The following is a 15,941-nucleotide window of genomic DNA, read 5'->3' on the forward strand; positions in this document are numbered from 1 at the left end:
CATATAGGGCTTAACAAGGTGGGACATCCTCTGTCATTAACCCTCTACAAGACTGAGGAAAAACTAACAAAAAACCCAATGTGTCACATGAGAGGGATCCCTCTCCTAAGACAGACAAGCTCAGGAGATGCCGTGTTTAACAGAGCAGATCAGTAAGATAACAATATTTACAACATTCATGAGAAAAGAAAGCGTCTAACATAGCTGGAGAGGTGTATCAATGTTTAAAGTATTAATAATACACAACTTTCACAAGAAGGTCAGCTGTTTGAATTTGTGAAATGTGTGAGAAGTGCCACCTCGATCTACAATGTGGCCACAGCAGCGATCCTCCATCTGCAATGAAAAAGTACAAAGACTCCGATGGAAGAAGTCAAGTCAGTAAAAAAAAGAGAAGCTCCATGTGTCCCCAGACAGTCTAGGGCTATAGCAGCATAAAGGCAATTCCAAGACAGACCTGAGCCAGCTCCAATTATAAGCTTTAACATAAAGGAAGGTTTTAAGCAAACTCTTGAACATAGACAGAGTGTCTGCCTCCTGAATGAAAACTGGGAGATGACTCCACAGGAGAGGAGATGAAAGCTCTGGCTCCTACTCTAATATTTAAGACTTAGGTACGTAAAAGTAGGCCTGAAGTCTGTGGTGTTAAGATGGATACATAGCCAGAATCAGAAAAATACAGATGTCACATGCCACTGTCCCTCTCAATAATTGGGCACTATGACCACAATAAAAAATCATATTTAAATGTTGTACATTTATGAATTTTTCTCAAATGAGGGTCTGTAGAATTCTGACAGGGGGTCCATTTAAAGATTTGTCCGTTAAAGTTGCCATTATATGGGTATATGTTAACATGGTGAAAAGGATTTCAATACATTTTAGATAAGTTATATCTTAGACTTATCTAAAACTTTTTCTCTTTTGTTGTTCTTTCACTAGTAGTAAAATTTCAAATTATTCAGGGACATAAGGAGAATCCTAAAATAACGTCTTTCCACAAACAACATGTAACCACTCAGAGAAACCTCTCACATGTTTTAGACTTCATTCATGACCTGGCCACAGGTAGAAATCATCCCTCTGCAGTCCAGTGTGAGCCCCGATGAAAGAGCCAATTCTCCTCCAATAAAGTGAAGCCAGCTGCTGCTTACATTCAGAGAAACGCTCCAACTTTCCATTGCGTAACACTTCAAAAGAAGAATGTGATTTTTTTCCTCTCAACATGTGCTGCAGTCATTAACTGAGGACTAATTCCAAAACTCAGAAAAAAATTAAGTTTGTGGATCAAAAGACATGAACCTCAACCAGCAAAGGGACACGAGGGTCAAACACTGACAGAGATGTGATGAAAAGGCTGCATCCTATTCCATCAGAATTTTTTTTACAACGTCTCAGCTCCTGCCCTGTGGACTTAAGTGTTTTGTGGGCAACTCTGTCCTGTTGTGCTGGAAAGGCTTGATTGAAGACTAAATAAGACAGCACAGCCTTGAAACTAAAAATAGCCCCTGAAAATAAACAGAACCATCTATTAGCTGGAGGCTTGTATTACTAAGAGCCAAATCTGTTGTACTATTGGTCAGATGGTCAATAGGAGCACAGTGTAGGAGGAGAATAAGATCCTCCATAAAAACATGGCCTTCAGTCAATGACATTTCCCAAACGTCTGAAACTGAAATGGAAAGATCAATGCAGAGTGGAGGGAGTCCTTGGCTTATAGCGTCTTCTTGACACTTGCCAGTAAATGTCAATTTGTGAGGCATATAAAGCTTTTTTCATATATTATTCAATACAAAATACACAGCCCACTGTCTTGTTTTGTTACAGTGCACATCTCTGTCATAATGAAGAGTTTAAAGGACTCTGGGTGTTTTACATTATGGAGTTTTGTGACAAATATGATTTTATAACGTAAAAACCCAATTACTCTGTGGGATTCCATCAGACCACCTTCCCTTATTCCTCTGATAATCTGCTCACTTAGTCTCCCGGTTGAGAAGAAAGCTTCATTCGCCAACTCATCAGGCAGCGCACAGAGCCCTCCTAACAAAGGAGAGCACTTGGCAGCATCGGCTTGATGAGGCAGGGGCTTATTATCTCTCCTTAAACACAGAGGATAACACTTTTCTTGCCAGAAGGTGGACCTTGCTGTCACAGATTTCAGGAGGTTAGAGTGAACGAGTTTTAACAATGGGAGCATATCCGTGTCTCTTTATGAAAAGTAGAAGCTGAGGGTAACTTACAGCAGCTTTGTTTTGTGTGTTAACTGTGACAGAGATGTAGGCAGTATAATTACAAACACACAAAGACAGTCACACTGAATTAAATATTCCTTTCTTCAATTAACCGAGATTTAATAGATGATAAAGACATTTTGGCTTCAGCAGATATTTGTTATGACAGATTTATCACCATTATTTTTACAGTATTTTAATTCCTTGTCATAGTGTGACCGGTATTTAAAGTCAAACACACTCAAAGTTCTCATGATAGGATTCTGTCAGTCAGTTACATCTTGATGGTGTAGGGTGTTAAGTACGTCTGATCCAGTGTCTCCACCTGTGAAATCAAGACTCCATCCTTCTGTGCCTCGACTCAGAAGCCCACTCTGAAATAGTCCTCTGCATATTTAGGTGCTAATCTTGTCCCAGAGCGTCTATGTGTTGGCCCGCGCCGCCTGCTCGGCCTGCCTCCTCTGGTTGTAGTTGTTGTACACGTCAAGGAACATATCCTTGCATGATATGCTTGCGTTCAGCTTGGAGCAGATGAGGAAGGAGCCGGCCATCTTGCGGTGGAGGGAGTAGGTCTCCTCGGGTGGAGGGGCGAGGCGGTGGCGCAGCATGACGGGGATGAGGCTCTGGATGCGCTGGGTGGTGCTCTGGTTGCCGAAGTCAAAGGGCTCTGCAGACGCAAAGGCTTCGCCGAGGATCATCACGGCTTCTACGTGGGCTTCCTCGAAGGCCTGAAGGTGAGCAGGGAGAGGCGTTAAGGCTCATGTAGGCACCCTTTTTTATTTGTAGTACAAAGGTATCTTGAAGGTATATCCGCCAAGTTACTAAAGTGGTCAGTCTTGTATCTTAATTCAAATAGAAATTTTATTGACATTAATACGCTTATTGAAGTAAATGAAAGCTACAAAACAAGGTAATAAACTAAACATAACTGGTGACCTGAGCTACTGTGTGAAGCTTTGTCAAAATGGTGGTTGTGGGTTAAAACGAGCCAGTGAGGGTTAGGGTATATTGAGCCAAAGGTCAATAAATGTTCAATGCATACACACGGATGCACGTCATTTATTCTGCCTTTGCGTACAAACAAAGATACGTCTGTTTCAAAAGGTCATCACTTCCAACATACTTCCATGTGTCCTTTACATTAGCATGGTTGTTAAGCAATACAACCACTAGAGTTGAGTGTTTTATAAGAACCAACACAGAGGCCCATAGCTGTACAGCAGTTAATGCTGTACAGTTGTTGGCTCACTCTGAGCCAACAACGATAAATATTTACTAGAATTGTTATAACCATAAGTGTACACAGAATCTTAGGTATATTGTCCATAGAGCTCTATTGTTTATGGATACATCTTTATTTCCACAACTTTACATAGAACAAACTGTGATTGTTAAAACTAAATCACACTGACACGGGGGGAAATGTACGATTGAACTGGTCTTTAAATCACAGGTGTGAAATCACCCTGAGCGAAGAGAAACGGCATCGGGCACAGGGAGAGAAACTGAGACATGGAGAGGCACAAATAAAGAGGGTAAAACAATATTAAAAATAAATGAGCCCAGCTGCAGACACCAAAATATATTACCTTGGTCTCAAATCCCGTCAGGAACTTCAGATCTTTCGATTTGGAAAGAACAGTTGCTCGATCGCCCACGGAAGCTGCGTGCACCACCTGAACATGTAACACAGACAAAACAATTGTTTGGATATGGTAATGATGATCTGGTTTCTTTATTTATTCCATTAAGAGTACCAGTGGACTGAAGTAGCTGAAACCAGAGGAATGTGTGTGTATGTTTGTTATTCTATATGGGTGTTTTTCCTCAGGTGTTGTAAAATCCATCCAATGATGCTCAATCATTTAGATTTCTGGTGTTTATTTAGTCTCATAATTAAGGAGCTCAAAAGCACATTCCCAACAGAGCCTTTTCTAGTCTGCAAGTGCACAGAACAGTATTTGCAAGTGTAAAAGCACATGCGCGCATTTCATTCACAGGGCTGACACTAGTGGGAACTCTCCTTTTCCTACGTGCTCGCAACTGCTCAAAACTGCCGGACAGTCACTCGCTCGTCAAGTTGAATTGTGTGCTGAGCAGTTTGTGTGCAAGTGTCAGCCCTGTGTAGGCCTTGAGTTTACTTTTGCGGTCATAGATACAGTAGAAATGCACATTATTTTGAGATTAAATACGATAAACCTTGTCGCACAAATTATATTCTGTGGTTTACTGGTAGGTACTAAGTAATTTTATAATTGATATGATTTTACCTCCACGTAGTCATCTGTGAATGATTCTGGGTAACTCCTACATGCTCCAAAGTCCAACAGAACAACCTGAGGGAAAGAAGAGTTATATACCTGCTGCATGTGATGGTTGCGATTGTTAAAATCTAAATTCGGTTAAAATCCATTTCTGTATTAGACGATACATTTATGATCTCTGCACCGGATCCCCTCACCTTGTCTGTTTCTGAGTTGTAGAAGAAGTTGGACCAGTTCGGATCCGTCTGCATGAACCTGAACTCAAACAGCTCCCTGAGACACAACTGGAGGATGTTGTAAGAGATCTGGAGAGGAGAGAGGAGAGTGTTGTGTTTACTGTCATGCAGCTGTTATCAATTTGGTATGTTCATACTGTAGCTCTTATAACAGTCTGATGTGTGAAACCCATTTTGTCCATCTTGCTCTTTTCACTGTGGCTTTCTCATATTACTCTGGTACAGTTGACTGCCACACACTCACCATGACAAAAGATGAGGGTGTACTGTATGTCATGCCCACTTTCACTGCTGCTCTCCTTTACACGCCGTGTTTGAGGTCCTATCTTAGAATTTGCCAGCACATACTATGGCATATGTGACAAACTGCAAATGTAAGTATACGTCAATAAAAATCTGCGTTGCCTTGCTACAAACAGAAACTGCAAGAGCTACTGAAGGGTGATGTGGTGGCAGTCCTTAACCTGAACGCCTCACCTGACAGGGGCAGCAAAGAATAATTTAGCTTTCACCTGCAGAAGGATTTCAACTGCAGGCTCTCCGCAGCCACAACCATCTTGAGCTGGTCTCTCCCCTGAAGCTTTTTTCAGTTGTTTGGGTTCCAAACTAATCTCCTGCAGAAAATAGCACACTGATGTTGCTAGGAGGCCCCAGCAGCAAACCTTGACAGGGAAAAAGGCTGCATGCCATCCTTTGGTCTTGGTGCCATGCTCTCTTCAATTGGTGGGAAATGGCTAGCCTATCTTCCCAGGGCACTGAGTTCGACGGCCATTGTTCCTCTGAACAAAAGCACCAAGTCTTGTTGGAGCAATCTCATTATCACCTACTCTGGAAACACAAGTCTCCTCTTCAGGTCCACTTGCATCTCCCAATCAGAAGCATGATGCAAAATGGAGGATGGCTTCTTGGCTTTTGTTCTAACTTCCTGGAGCACTGTCTCCTTCCTTCTGGACGCTAGTAAATGTTGGTGTTGAAACCTGGTGTTTGTTGGCTTTGATCCCCTGTGGCCATTTGGCCATTTTATCAAGGACCTTCTACCAGTGCTGAGGGACAGCCGGTGTGTTTTCCTTTGTTTTCACATCAACAAATCGCTTTAACAAGGACAATTAAATACAGGCATACAATGCATTAAAGGTCAATAAGTAAACAGGATAAGCAGACAGATTTATCCAGTCTAGAGCGGATTGCAGCTCTAACTTGTTTCCTAAATTAAACTGAGATGGGCAATATAATATTTACCAGAGAACCAACTAGAGTCATAGCTTTTCCCCATTTCAAATGCTCCATTGGAGATTTTGTGAAAGTGACGAGTTCCATGTGACTGTTGAGTCAACGCATACCCGGTTCCTGGTCTCCTGGTCCAGGTTTACGCAGCGGTCCAGTGGGACTCCCTGTACCAGCTCCATGGCCAGAACCCTCAGTCCTGACAGCTCGTCGATCACCTCAGGGACTTGGAAGAGCTCAGATCCTTCCAGCAAGGACCTGGTGGCAAAGCAATAAAGAAATTGTGATTAATTTGTAGAATATGTAGAGAATATGAAAACTCAGTCAAGTTAATTAAATATACTGTGTCGTACCTACAAAAAGTCTCAGAAAATACAGTTTTCCCAATCAAATAGATCTTGTGATACATAACCTGCCACCATTTTATATTGATATAACATAAGTAGAAGGCAGGATGTACAAAGCTTCAACAAGGACCCAACATCCAACCCATATACTGTTAAATCTCCAGATTCCTACACAGGGATAGAATTTAAATGAAAGAAATGAGTATCACATACAGTTTGTAGCAGGAGCAAACTTTTTACCTAAATATTTTGTCAAAATACTGAAACCAACAAAGCTTGAGACACTATGGGTCAATGCGTCACATAAACACATCACATACCTGAACTTGTTGGCAGACTGTGCTTCCCTCTTGTAGTCACACTCCCATGCCAGCTCCCTCTGGAGAACCTCCAAGCTGCTGTCTGGAAACAGACCTGCGGAAAATAAACAACCCAAAACTGAGGAGCAAAACCAAAGAAAGCGAATCAACGCTGTCAATTTCAAACATTGTAACATTGGTGGCATAAAACAATTCTAATGATACATGAATGTCTGTAATGAGGACTGAATAAAATTATTAACAGCGTTACTACTAGTTTTATTACAAAGACCTTTAAAAAAATATATCCACATCCACTGGAGTTCATGTCTGAAAAAGGCTTTGTTCTTTTGAATCAATTTTGAAAGATTTTCTTGTTTGCTACTGCCTTTAATTTTGATCAGATAATTACTAATTTATTACACTGCTCTTTTATTTCTTACTTTTTATGTCTTTTAAATTTATTTTTCAAATGTTGTTGTATGTAATGTCTTATTAGCTTTTTATTATTAGCAAATGTGTATTATTGTATATAAAGTGAAAATCATTATAGTAATAATTTGTTGGAATTAATACTTACAATAAATATGTTCAATAAATAACATATCTCTCTTTATCTATATCATGAAGAGATTAAGAACATGTTTCACATCAATAATCAGTTTAAAATTAAAAAAATGTAAGATCACTGAAGCATCACTGACTTGTCACGGTCTGACTGTCTGACAGGCTGGGCTGTTCCACTTACACTGATAAATCTGCCTAGAGTACTGCAGCACCACCCAGTGGTCAAAGCGTTAATAGTGAAATTACTACTAAGCCTGAAACAATAACATATGACAAAGGCCAAGCCTGCCATAATATCATATATATATATATGCATGTTTTAGACTTTAAATACTGTCCTTATGTGCAGTAATTAAATAATTACTGCACATAAGTCATGGGCGAACAAAAAACAGTGAACACTGATGTATTTTTTACCTTCAGGCAGAGCTACACTCAGTTTTAGTACAGACATCAGGTTGTTTATGTCACTCTGGATGCTCTCTGCAACTCCAGGATACTAAGCAGAAAATGAGAATAAGACAAAAGTAAAGTCAGAGAACGATGGACACTGTGAGTCAGAAGGAAGTGTGTATGAGTCATACCTGGATCTTCATGGCTATTTCTCTGCCGTCTTTTAACACCCCATGATGCACCTGGCCAATGGAAGCTGCGGCAAACGGTTTGTCTTCAAAGGAGGATAGTTTCTCTCGCCAGCCTGGCCCCAGGTCCTCCTCTAAAACTTTCTACACACACATACAAACACAAAAGAGATCTTTCTTTTAACAAAGTCTGAGAACAAACATTCTATATTAACTCGGGTTGAGCATTATTTCATTTTTTCTGATAGTGCTAAATAGATGCTTTTAAAATGGTTTAAGTGCCTAAATGGTGCCAGAACTGAAACCCTTTTCTTAAAAAAAAATACAAATCAGTGATTATCAATGAGAACCGCTTTTATATTGCTAATCAAATTCAAGGTATTACCTTTTTAACAGCTTAAAGAATACTAAACTTAAATATAAAAATGAAAATAGGTGTCAGAGTCCTTTCACGTGAAATCCAGCCTCATTCTCAAAGTTTCTTTTTAGGCATTTTGTTGTTGTACCAACTAGAGATTAGGGTACCTACTAGCTAACTGTCGGCTAAGGTTAACTGCTGCAAGAGCCATGTTAAGAGTGTGTTGCCACCAGCGTTAAGTGTAACTGTTGACTAAACACAAGGGGTGATGTTCATTTTGCCTTTTAGAATAACAATTTCAGTGCATAACTGCTGAACCCGCAGGCAATCAGGCACTGACCCTTAACAACCCTAATATGAAATGAATAGACCAAAGGACACACAAACAAGATCCCCAGCCTGACTTACAGTCATCTGCCAGGTGGGCATGAAGTCTGCGCTCTGCCGGACCCTCTCAAAGATCTTCTGCAGCTGGGGGTTGATGAAGGAGTTGTCTGAGGAGAACAATTAAATAAATAAAAAAAATATTTACATTGCCTAGATATCCTCTGTGATTGAAAGCATCAGAACAGCATTGCACAGCGATGCAGCCCCTACAGTACGTACCTTGAATGCTGAGCATCTGTCCTATTTTGAGTGCAGCGCCGCGAACCTTACACAGCGTGTTGACTATTCTCTCAGCATTGGCCTCTGACAGGAAAGGAGAGTCGAGCAGCGCACTCATGTCTGCAACACCAACAGTGCACAGAGAGTTGAAGAGGGATTATTAGCATTGATATTAGGCACAGCGTATTAAAAGTACAGCAGCGAAAACATAGGTAATTAGTCTTAGCAATTATCTTCAAACTGCTGCAGCTCCAGCCCCTAAACTGGGCCATGTGTAGGAAGCAGAGTGTAAAATCCAGGGCAGTGGTACATCATTAAACCAACACTAAGGCTTTTGTTAATGATCTTGTAAAACCTGGTTTAAAAGCCGTCCATGGCTGGCAGGTGCTGACACATTAGAAACTTCTTCAGGGCCGAGCAGCGGTCCATGTTTCTGTGGTGAGCTAGACGGACAGCTGTTTTACTGGATTAGTGGAAAGAACAGCAGGAAAAAGAAAAGGGAAAATAGAGACAGGGCTATTTTTTTTACCTCCTTTTTGTTTGCCTCCCAGTGACTGTTTCGCCACTTCTGCAATGGCACCGATCCCGAGGCCAACGGCCAAGCCTGCAGCAAATAGACAGAGACCCAATGCTTTCAAATTCAGGACCACTAAATGGATGCTGGAAGGAGACACTGATCTGCCACAGCTGCTGCTGTTGCTGCTAGTTGAAGAATTCAATCACATCTTTTGCTTAATGTGTGTTAAACATACTACTAACATCCATCCATCTAAACCGCTTTCGCATTCGAGATGTGAGGGGGGGCGCTGGAGCCAATTCCAACAGAGAGTGGCCAAGAAGAGGGGTAAACCCTGGACGGGTCGTCAGTGTATTGCAAGGCCAACTTAAGCCCCTTAATAACATCTGGCTATCTTGTCCAGTGGGAATGGATAAATCTACATTCACCTCTGGGTCCAGCAGAGGTAGGTTTTAATCGGCACTGAAATAAACATGACATCTAGTGAACAGGCTAATTTGACATAATCAGAGAACAGTGAATGAGGCAAAATTCCTAGTTCTGTTGTTATTGTTATTCAATGTAGTTTTTCTGATAAATTTGTATTGACGGGGCATTTTAAACTAAACATACAAATTTAGAGCAACTTTGAACAGCCAGGTTAATAGGTGTTTTTACACTACATAAATGTTGGAAGTGCTGGTATAATAAACAATGTATTGTAGATGTTTCCATTGATGCAGAGTCAATCAATGCTACACTGTAAATCCACTATGCTCTGTAGTTAGAGCAGTTTGTAAAGGCGTTTTCAGACATGACCTCCGGGGGTACAGTCTTTCTGTGGAGTTTTCCTTCCCCACCAGCACAATGCAGCAGCAGATTCTACGCTCTGATGCTTTCACAACAACAGAGAAATCTCTAGCGTGTTCAAGCGAGGGCTGCTGCAGTATACAGAGCCAGGATGTAATGTATATAAAGTACACTGTTAAGCCTGAAACATGCTTCTGCGACTGCGTCTGCGTCTTTTCACGCCGCTGTGGCGCAAGACTCGTTTTCATTCATGCTTCCCCAACCGTTGCGCGTCTTAAAAGCAATTCCGCGCCAGAACACTAGGCGGAGTAATGCTTTTTGTCGAGACGACCTTAGAGACGCCTTCTTTCTTCTTCGTCGATTGTTTATTTACATAGCCACTGCGGCTCCTCGTAGCCTTTTTCTGGCGGACAAATCCGCCAGTCAATGACAGGTTATACAAGCTATCATACTATCGGATATATTCTGCCAAGTGCTCTTCTATTTGGTCCATATTCGTTCTTCTAAATCTTCCGTGATTTCTGCCGGTATTATGGGGCATGAAACCGGAAATGCAGCTCCAGAAGGGATGTAGAGCAGACCAATCACAGCCTTGCGGGCTGAGTGAGCTTGCGGAGCTTTGCCGTAAATTTTAGAAAAGGGGGTCGACACCCGTCAGCACGTAAGGAGGGATACATAAGCACGTAAGGGACCCGGAAGGGCTCTTGCGCTTACGGGCCCGTGAAAACGCAGAAGCATGTTTCAGGCTTTAGTTTGCAACACATCGACACCAGCGTCAGCCCTTATCACCAAAGCTCTCTGGACATCTTTGTTGGTGTCTTCTACATGTATGGCTGATCTTTTTTCTTCAAGATTTATAAAGAAAATGTGTCTGCCTCATTTTACGGCTGATTGCCATGAATCCTGCAGATGATCTCCTGCTGTGTTCTCACAGTGACTCCTTAGGACAATGTGTGGACTTAACACTAGAGGGCTGTCCGGAGACCGACAGCAGGAGGTCAGGATGCTCTCACTTAGACACACAGCCCCACTGGACAATGTCTGGAGCATCTCCGGAGTTCAGTGCACGTCAGACGACCGCTAAAGATTTGGAATTTCCCAAGATAGATATGTTTTTATACAACTTGAGGCAGAATTTATTCTTTTCCCCTTTAGCCTCAGGTATGTGAACAGTGCACATCATAAAACTGATATCCACTCAGTTACAATGAAAAACTGAAGAAAAAGTGAATTGCTCTTACCTCCAAAGTTAAACAGTCTGCTGATTCTAGTGGCAGGCACTTTCCTCTCTCTGGCACGCTCACTCAGCTGAAGAAGGACAGACCAGATCAACCATGGAAACCTTTTATTTGAAATCCCTTACAAAGCTGTGTCTGATCATAGCTAATTAACAAATCTTAACCTTAAATTAATCTTCAAATAACACAAAGTGCAGGTAACATATAACAAAACAGGAGTTCATCTCAAAAAGCAGTATGACAAGTACATTACTACTGTATAAACTTGAAATCATTGCAAGGACTCAAAGTTATTGTTCTTTTTAAAACATTTGCTTTAAGGTCATATACTAAGGGGCACCTTGAGGAACATTTTTGTATCTGACATCTTAAGAGCTAATCTAGTGTATTTGCACTATTTGGGTAATACTGTGACTAGTTAACTACACTCAGTGAAAATAATACATATTCATACATTTTTATAATGATGGAAAAACTCAGAGCTTCATATTCTAATCCAAATTAAGTATATTGTTGCAATTCAGGTATAACCCACCTGCATCTGCAACAGGTTTTTGTTACAATAACTTTTTTTTCACTTGCAGTCTATAGAGTGAACCTTTGTACCTACCTTCTGTCTGACAGGTTTGGCCAGGGCCTGCTTGGCCTCCCTGGCTTTCTTGATGTCCTCTGGTGTGAGTCTGGCCACCACAGTGTCGTGCACAAACCTGGTCTGAGAGTAGTATCGGTGGAGGCCAGGAGCGGTGTGGAGGAAGCGAGAACCCTGCCCAGGCCAGCCTGCCCCTCCTGCTCCTGGAGGAGGATGTACTTCTTTGGTAGAGAGAGGAGAGGATAGTTTATTATCGAATATATGACGCTAACAGGAGTGAACAATGTTGTTACTCTTTGGAAGTGTAATTAAACAACAATAAATTGTTACTGGGATGTATTCGTTGCATTTTTTTAAAGCAAAATCTGCTCTTGCTAGCTTTTACAAATATTAACAACACTAGCTTTAAGTTAGGTTATAACTGTATAGTCCAAACATTTGAACACTGAAAAATTCTGTCCTAAAAGTGAAAATAATGATACATTAACACTCAATACTACATAATATGATACTTCAATTATTCACCTTCTTATCCATCCACAGAGATGCTCTTTTGGTGCCAAGTACTTAATGTGTGCCACCTCCTCTACATGCTAACAAGTGGAACTTCAGTATACCTGTTGCCATATGTGCTGCTGCTCCAGCTTCTGTCTGGCTTTGCTGCACTACATCAGAGGAGAACTCGGAACCAACAGCCCAATTGGCTGCTTCATCGGGGTTCATATTCTCCCAGCCCTCCGCGTCCGGAAACACATCCTCCTTTACTGCCTGCTGCTACAGACACAGCAGAGATGGAGGAACATTCAGACAAAAAAATCTTTACATGTGCCTATAACACGGGTTCCAACGCTTATTATTTATATTTAACTAATCTTCTTATGGACAAATAATGTCAGATTCCCATCGAGTTCCCTGAGTTCAGAGTGATGGACTGAAGTGAATTACAAAGCCTCACCGTGTTACTGCCTCCCATAAAGGTGCCAGCGATTCCTTCCATCATGTCCTGAGCCGCTTTGACTCCTGCTCCCAGGGAGCAGTTGCAGGCCATGAGTCGGAGGTGCTCTCCCTGTGTGGACACTAGGGCAGAGCCCACTTTACCTGCCCCCCGCATCACCTGCGCGACCTCTGACAGCATCACTGCAAAAACAGAGAGAGAGAGGGGGGGGGGGGGGGGGGGGGGGGTCAGGTTTCATGGGGTGAGAAGGTAAGGTACAACCAAGGAAAATGGTGCACACAGTACCAGACACACCCCTCCACAATTTCTACACTAAATGATCCAGTGTTTGTCAGTTCAAACATCTATGAAGATATTTGTTAGGGATCCATTACTCGGACCTAATGGTTTGTATGCTTGTATGTTCTTCACCCTGCTACATGCTTTAACCTTGGATGTAATTGGCCGCCCATGTTTCCAGACATGCCACTGTGAAGTGGACACGCGTGGATTGCGTCACAAATAGCTGGAAACACAAACCCACTAAGCATGTACAATGCTAAATACCAACGACAATAAGATGCCGGTACCGGCTTCGTTAACTGATTCATTAGCTAGCTCCTGTCTCATAGTGTCACAATGTTGTGTTGCGTCGGTAGCTGCTGACTGAAGCATGAAGTCACACACATGCAAACACTCGGAGCCACATTGGATTCTTCCACGTGGAAAAACAGACGATGATAAATGAAGCCCGCTGCTGTTCACAAGTCAAACCACTCACTTCTCTTTAGGATGAGTTCTCCAGTGATCTCAGTGACTGTCCTCCTCCTCCACGGAACTGCAAGATGTTCTGTTTTGCAACGACCCCATTCCCGGAAGTTGAAATCTGACTAGGTTGTTGGAGCTCCAATCACAACCCCAGGGGCGGAACCCGGATGTCAATTATGAAGGGGGTGTATCCCCTAAACCAATGGCACTGCAAAGAGTCAATGATGGACGGCTGAGTAGAACTCTTTATCCAATCAACGTCCAACAAAGGCGGGTCTAAAATGGAACCGCGTCGAATGAGAATGAAGAGGGACGTATCCAGCACGCACGTGCAGCAGGGGACAGTTACCAAAGCAAAGAGACATACTGTACAGTGTGTTTTATATGTGGTTTTAAAGAAAAATACTCACTTCAACCACAACATTTTATTTCTGTTGTCTTCATGTTCCTGTCACTAAGTTAAATAGACTGGTATACAGTGCAGATTTGACCAGTAAACCGTATATTTACTGTATTTGCGTAGAGTAGAAAATATATGCCATGAAAACTGAAATAAATGTTTTTTTCTGGTAATAATTATCATCTGGTGTCACAGATATGCAGATCGGTGACACGAGACCAAAAAGATGGAAATATCATCGGCAACATATAATCCCATTCACGAATGTTATGCTTAAAACATATATTAAACTTCCTCTGAAAGTAATGTCATAAGTATAAATTAGAAAATGATTGATGAGAGTGAAGAGCGTGATTAAATTAAACATCCTCAATTTAATAGTAAGATTACAAATTTTGTTTAAATTGCAGAAGTTACCGTAAAGCAAAATCAAATCACTGCACAGTATAGTAATGCAACAATTATCACTTTGCCATTTAGGAGTTGTGAGTAATAGACTAATTCATTTCTAAATATCAGCAAACCAGAATAGAAAGTTATATGATACCAAATCCTAAAAGAGTACTTGTTTTGATTATAACTCCCTTGGAGTAAAATATTTGTTCAGAAAACATACATTTCTCAAACAATAAAATGAAATAGTCACATAATCTGAATTTGAGAAATAGCCCAGTCCTGCAGACTGACGCTGTACTGTATGAAACTATGAAGATTAAGTCTGGCCCTCTGCTGGACGCGGAGGGGGTTGCTACTCTAATCTTCTGCTTCCCTACAGCCTAATTGAAATGCAAGCGTAGAGACCACTATGACATCTTATAGAGCTGGGCGAGACGGCCAAACATGCAAAAATTAAATACATTTTCATATCGGTCATTCTAAAAAAAAAAGTTACACCATTAATTTATTGGAGGTTTAAAGAGTGGTTTTATACTCTTTATTGGAAGAGAATGACAAACACTTAATTAACAGCTAAATATTTAACAAATCTGAGGGAGACGAATTATGTGAACACATCCTCATTGTGCTTACACAATACATTATATAGATATATTTTTGATTTTTGTTATATTGCTATCAATGAAAATTAATTGATCAGAAATGTCACATGTACGTTATGTTATATTAAGGTTATCTATATGTTATGTTAGGTTATCTGGCAAAACATCTAACTACTGATTCCACAAACATCTCTATGTCGGTTTGTTAATGGAACGCATATCTTCCACTTGCTATGTTTATTGTAAATTGCCAGAGAAAGTGAAGTGTCGAGTTTGTAGTGATGTGGATGCGTGGTACTCAGTCTGTGGACTGTGTTAAACATTTCTTCTTCTGTTCCCTCTGATTAACTACAGCAGTGGCAACTGAGTCAAGTCATGAATCCAAATCAATTCCAGATCAATTTGATAATTTGATAATTTTTTTCCACTATATTGGACTGACGCAGACATTCCCAGAGGTCACAAGGGCTGAGCTCCATCGTGACAACAACATCCATAGAATCCCGTATCTTCAGCATCATCTACAAAGTAAAAAAAGAGTCTACAAAAACTTTCATAGGTAAACAGCAGAAGTAACTATAGTAGGAGAATATCACAGGACAATTAGATTAAAAACATGGTGTAAATGATGCCCGTTTGAGGCGAATTTGAATGTCTGGGCTTACAGACACTTGGATGACACAGGCGCAGTATAGCATGTCATGTTTTTTCTGTTGTTTCTCTACATTTGAATAAGTGGGCGCCATTTAATTACATTTTATTGGGTTTGGCTGCTACACTGTTTATCCAAGGAACTCCAAAAGCCTTTTGCGGATTCAAATACTTCACCCACCCCTCTATCCACATAGGGTTGAGTAGATATTGACTGCATTTTTCATTTTTCAGTGAACTATCCCTTTAAAATATTCATGGGATATAAACCAGGTAGGATGAACACAAAGTTTTCTAACTTCACTCTGCACCATAAATCTCTGCACCAAACGTCCATCACA

The 15,941-nt window shown here is 41.1% G+C and overlaps 1 protein-coding gene across 3 annotated transcripts; it reads right to left on the reverse strand.

Annotated features, from left to right (window-relative positions):
• Positions 1-1,764: 1,764 nt before the first annotated feature.
• On the reverse strand, positions 1,765-13,663 carry coq8b (coenzyme Q8B). 3 transcript variants are annotated; one of them, XM_062386003.1, is made up of 16 exons: positions 13,565-13,663; positions 12,805-12,986; positions 12,467-12,620; positions 11,871-12,070; positions 11,264-11,330; positions 9,246-9,320; positions 8,717-8,836; positions 8,519-8,604; positions 7,756-7,896; positions 7,589-7,670; positions 6,626-6,719; positions 6,075-6,216; positions 4,696-4,803; positions 4,505-4,570; positions 3,824-3,910; positions 1,765-2,962 (listed from the first exon to the last, which is right to left on the reverse strand). In XM_062386003.1, coding segments are annotated over exons 1-16 (1,911 nt in total). In that variant the 5' UTR covers positions 13,566-13,663; the 3' UTR covers positions 1,765-2,656. The 3 variants fall into 3 exon arrangements, with proteins under 3 accessions (XP_062241987.1, XP_062241988.1, XP_062241986.1); XM_062386004.1 differs by having other exon boundaries at positions 11,871-12,067; positions 12,467-12,623; XM_062386002.1 differs by having other exon boundaries at positions 12,467-12,623.
• Positions 13,664-15,941: the final 2,278 nt, after the last annotated feature.

This window comes from Platichthys flesus, chromosome 4 (assembly GCF_949316205.1).
Source record: "Platichthys flesus chromosome 4, fPlaFle2.1, whole genome shotgun sequence".
Lineage (NCBI taxonomy): Eukaryota > Metazoa > Chordata > Actinopteri > Pleuronectiformes > Pleuronectidae > Platichthys > Platichthys flesus.

Bases quoted from the DNA above. Each gene is read 5' to 3' on its own strand.
- coq8b (XM_062386002.1), bottom strand. The intron at 11,331-11,870 runs GTAGGTACAAAG...GTCCTTCTTCAG, and splicing joins CCAAACCTGTCAGACAGAAG to CTGAGTGAGCGTGCCAGAGA. The intron at 8,837-9,245 runs GTAAAAAAAATA...TTGGTGTTGCAG, and splicing joins GGGAGGCAAACAAAAAGGAG to ACATGAGTGCGCTGCTCGAC.